Raw genomic sequence first — 5011 nt, forward strand, 5'->3', positions numbered from 1 at the left:
GTCTTAACTCACGGGGTCAGAACAAAGTGTCATCCTCAGAAGATGGAAAGAATGGAGGGATTGTGATGTTCCTTCACCTCTCGCTCTCCAGCTTGCTAATGTTCGTGAATCACTCAATAGAGCAGAACGCACACGTCTGCATAATAGACAGACTCGATTTAAAACAAGAGATTTGTGTAAAACCATATCTTGCATTGGAAATGTTGTCAACTACTCAGCGTTTTAAGAAAACACATTAAATGTTTTTTTCTCTGTTGCTCAGCACTGTACTGCCAGCAGACGGCTCGAGGTGAACGCTGCATGACGGCCGCATGCAGAATTCTGCTGAAAGTCCCGTGCGTAAAAGCCAGAGGATAACGCGAGGACGTTTCGTGCGCCTTTCCCTCAAGAGCTCCTTGAGAATATAATGCAGAAAAACTCAATCACGCGTAACAAATGCGTCAGTCAATGATTTAATTGAGATGAAAGCGTTTGCATTTAATCCTGTGTTTGGCCTCTCAGTTAGAAATGATGATTCTGGCTAAATACTGCGCTGCGCTCCCGTTAATTGCGCTTAAAGTCACGCCGATGCCGTTACGTCAATAGATTTTTTTTATTTGTGCCCAGGTTGCTGTGACGTCGATAGCCGAACGATGACGTCGTTAGAAGTGACATCATCAGATGCTTACTCGTGTCTGAACAGCAGGTATCGTCATCAGCAGCAAACACCCGCTGTAACACTCGGGAGAGAAACAGGACTAAACAACAAGCGGTTACTTAATTGTTCTTTATTATGAAGTGAGAAAATGCCCGGTGTCACTTGTGCTTTACATATTGTTCAAACGCTGGGGAAAAACACCCAGGGAAAAGAAGTCCAGAAATAAGTTCATTAGATTCTGTAGAAATATTTGATTTCAAAGGAGTATTTACAAAGCAAAGTCTTGCATTAAACAGTTTGTTCTCCGTGTCCGTAGATAGAAAAACAGAGGTTCGGCTAACACAAGGCTCGTCTACCTGAATCGCTAAGGTTTGTGCTACTAGTTTGTATTATTCTTCAAAAAGGTTCGGAAATGTTCCCAAAGAAGTGCTTTTCAAAGACCCCCGCTCGGATGAAGCTTGTCCACCTGTCCACGATGATGCAGTGCTGCATCTCCTACAAGTCATCCACGTGAGAGAAGCGCGCGCTCCCGGCTTTACGATCCGGTCGCGCGCCTAACTTCTAAAACTACGTTATTAAATAAGAGGCAGGCAGTGCATAACCACTTACAAAAGGACCCTAAATCCCTTCCCCACCCCGTCCCTTCCCGTGGAAGTATCAGCTAATACTACTCTGGCATTTCCCTGATATTTAACTTCTGAACGACTACTGATAGTATTGGATAAAATCGTGATTAAAAAGGCTATAGTTATTACTCGTTTTAGCTTTGAAAAATACCATGCATTATTGCTCTATTCATCATCATGACTCCCGAGAGATATTGCCCAAGGATGCTATCTAGGTTTTGGCAAAAAAAAATCCAAAGCATCATAAAATTGGCATAGATTTCCTTAGTAGTAGTAGTAGTAGTAGTAGTTTTCTTTTTTTTGCGTGCATGCAACAAACTTATAAAGTGGCAAACAAAAATAAGATATTCAGAAAGTGGCAAATGCTTTGGCATATTAATGACGAAGGCTTGGCAACTGAAGAACAACAACATAAAGTGCAAATAATTTACACAGTTTGTAGTAAATAAATATATAAATAGGTCAATAAGTTAATGAATAAATAGGTTTACCTTAACGCTGAATACTTTTGTGGCCACTGACAGCAGTACAATATTATCCAATACTTAGAGAAAAGGTTTGACCTTTCGAGAGAAATAAAGACATTTTCAATGTCCTCTGAGTTTTGGCAAAACTGATGATGTTTCGTCTCTGAACGAAGAGAGAGAGAAAGTACGCTTAAAAAAAGAAAGAAAAAGAGAGAGCGAGAGAGAGAAAGAGAGAGAGAAGTTAAGGTACATGCGATTAATCCATGATTTCCTCGGAGATGTTGCTGCTGCAGGACAACAAATCGAGTTTAAATGTGCTGTCAACCGGTTGGAACTTTGTCGTCGCGTTTCTTTCACGCGTCCAGTGGACTCGGCGGAGAAAACGCTCCCTTGAAGCAGGCCGACTCGTAGTGCTTGTTCAGGTAGGACTTTAGCGCGAAGGTCTTGTCGCATCTCTTGCACTTGTAGTGTTTGAAGGCCGAGTGCGTCTGCATGTGGGCGCGCAGGTTCGAGCGGTCGGCGAACGCCTTCCCGCAGTGCGCGCATCCGAAGGGCTTCTCCCCCGTGTGCGAGCGCATGTGTCCCTGTAAAAGCCACGGCCTGCTGAAGGCCTTGCTGCAGATGTCACACTTGTGCTTGAGGTCGTGGGTCAACAGGTGCATGGCCATGGCTGGCATGGAGACGTAAATCTTCCCGCAGGTGGGACACTTCTTGGCCATTTTGCTGTCCATGCTCCGGTGCGTTTGCTTGTGTCTGCTTAGGTTGGAAGACGTGGCGTAGGTTTTTCCGCACTCGTTGCACGTGTGCCGTTGAAGACCCCTCGGACTGCTGATGGCTTTTCTCCTCGACCTCCCGTCCGTGATGAAGAAGGCATCCACGGTGTATCCCTCGCTGACGGCGTTGTCTCCGTTGATGTACCCCGAGGAGATCTCCGACTGCGGGCTGTCCGGCTGATTGGAGTCGGGTGCTCCGTAGTCGCTGTGGATGCTGTCGTAGTTGGGCCCGGGGGAGGGTACTTTGATGCCATTGTCACTTTCGCCGTCGTACACGGCCGGGGTCAGGTAGTCGCTGATGTACCCTGCCGTTGAAAAGAGCAACAGTGCGTCACATTTACAGGCGCAACAGTGTGCATTTGGCTCATTTGTATACAGTAGCCTGTCAGATTGAGGTGAGCCCAGACACACAGACTTCTCTTAAAGCATTTTTGTTCTACATTAACCCCACACGCACGCCCACAGGAATCAATAGCTCTCCATTTCAATTAACGTGGCAACCCATTCATGCACAGTGGCGAGGAGAATGATATCGCCTCACTTATAATTGCGTTTGCAGTCTTGATAGAAATCGAGCAGAATGAGGTCGATGTGTACCGAGTGAAGCAAACGCTACAGAAGATATTACTTCATAACCCCAGATTCGAGCGCGCACGAATTTTCCATAAATGTACGGAATGCATGTGTTATGTAGAGCGTGAGTAATAACCCGAAACCAATCAAACGTTCCCTTAATAGACTCAGCGTGTATGAGTGTGCACGAGTGTGAATGATTCCATGACATTGAGCTACCGCGTGTACGCGTGATAAACGAATACCAAAACAACACACAACATGCTTTACATGTTGAGGACTTGTTGCTAGCTCTGCGGTTTCCTACATAAAATGCCTTCGAATGCGGGCTCGAAAGGGCTCGAGACCTTAAAGCCAAAATATGCCGACTCCACAAAACTGTGCTCGCAACCGTGACCGTGGGTCAATCCACGCCGTTATGTCTTTAAACTGCAGCACGTTTACATTAAACACCATCATCCTTCGAACAATTTACATGCTTTGTGTTGGCCACACGGCACCTTTACTGTTTTAAGAGGGTCTGAAAATAAACATAATTACCTTTCTCGTGAAAACGCAGGCTGATGCCTGCCCTGGATCTGCCATACGAGCTCTCCAAATCCGCGGATGAGAAATCATCAAGTTTAACCTTTTTGACCAGGAAGGACCTTGGCATGTTTTAGGTTGAGGAAAACAAAAAAACACTCGTCCGCCGGTCGAATCTGTCGTTTTTCTCATGCAACCCAGGCGGCGGTCGCGTATTTTATCGTTCCTCTTCGGTAACGGCGAGATTTGGATGCCAGCACAGGGTTACGGTGGACCCTCGAGCCCCTGTTTGCGCTTCTGTTGATGCAGCGCGATGCAGCGACGCTCTTGGCAGAAATGCAACTTCAGCACTGGACAGCTCCCGTTCGGCTGCGCGTCTTCAGCACTGAACAGCTCCGCTCTCTCTCTCTCTGTCTCTCTGTTTCTCTTTCCTTGTCTCCTTGCTTCGGGATCCTGAACGACGATCCTCTTCCAGGTTGGAGTTTTAAGTTTCCACTAACTAGTCCTCTTGTTCCCGTTATGCTTTTCTCTAACCTCAGCGACACAGAAAAGAAAGGGAAACAGCGGAGTGTGCATCAGCGCGATCACGTCCCACTCCTCGGCTTTATCTCACAGCTGCTCCGTATGAAGGCGTCGGGCTTTCTGAAGTCTGTTGATCAGCTGTTGGGATTTATATGGCTGCGATCAGGTGGGAGATGAAGATGGAAGTACTTAATTTAATCCATAAAAAAATCTCCCGGGACCAACATTAAACTGGATGGCTTAATAACGCTGTGAGGCGTCAACGCCTGCGCCAGATTTTCTCGAAGTCAATCGGGATTTGAGAAGATGCAGAGAGGGTTCCTTTTTATGATAATGAAGTTCTATTTAAAGCAACGTTCATCAAATTATGTATAGGCTATATTTATGCGGTTATTTAAATGATGCTTCCCCTTTTTTTACATGAAAAACAATAGCCCAAACGTATTTAGAAATACTATAAAAGTAATAAAATGAAGTGGGCTATTTAAAACTAGATTGACATATTAACACACGTTAGACATGTTATTATAAATAATCAATTTAGTTTGTAAAATTTTCGATACGCTTGTCTCACATTTCGCATATTTTGCCTTTGCGACTTTTCACTCTCCTCCGTGCGTCAAAATGCGCCCTCCCGAGTTGCGTTGTTTTGCGCTGTTCTTCACGCGAACCGTAAAAGTAACTACTGACTGTGGCCTCAGGCTTTCAGGTCATTCTTTTACATCACGGTCTATAAACCAATGGCTTTCTTCTCATGCAAATCACACGGACTGGGTACCAGAAGGTCCGTTTCCTCAACGATTCCTCTAGGAGCCATATGTCAGCAATTAACGCCGATCCTGGAGCTCTAGTACACACTGTTGTCCGACATCGTGTTCTCATTGTTCA

The 5011-nt window shown here is 45.4% G+C and overlaps 1 protein-coding gene across 1 annotated transcript; it reads right to left on the minus strand.

The window, feature by feature from the left end:
- Nucleotides 1–754: 754 nt before the first annotated feature.
- On the minus strand, nucleotides 755–4178 carry scrt1a (scratch family zinc finger 1a). Its single transcript, XM_079484686.1, has 2 exons — nucleotides 3617–4178; nucleotides 755–2808 (listed from the first exon to the last, which is right to left on the minus strand). Exons 1-2 carry the CDS (start codon nucleotides 3729–3731, stop codon nucleotides 2084–2086), a joined length of 840 nt encoding a protein of 279 aa, XP_079340812.1. The 5' UTR covers nucleotides 3732–4178; the 3' UTR covers nucleotides 755–2083.
- Nucleotides 4179–5011: the final 833 nt, after the last annotated feature.

This window comes from Barbatula barbatula (assembly GCF_947034865.1).
Source record: "Barbatula barbatula genome assembly, chromosome: 21".
NCBI lineage: Eukaryota > Metazoa > Chordata > Actinopteri > Cypriniformes > Nemacheilidae > Barbatula > Barbatula barbatula.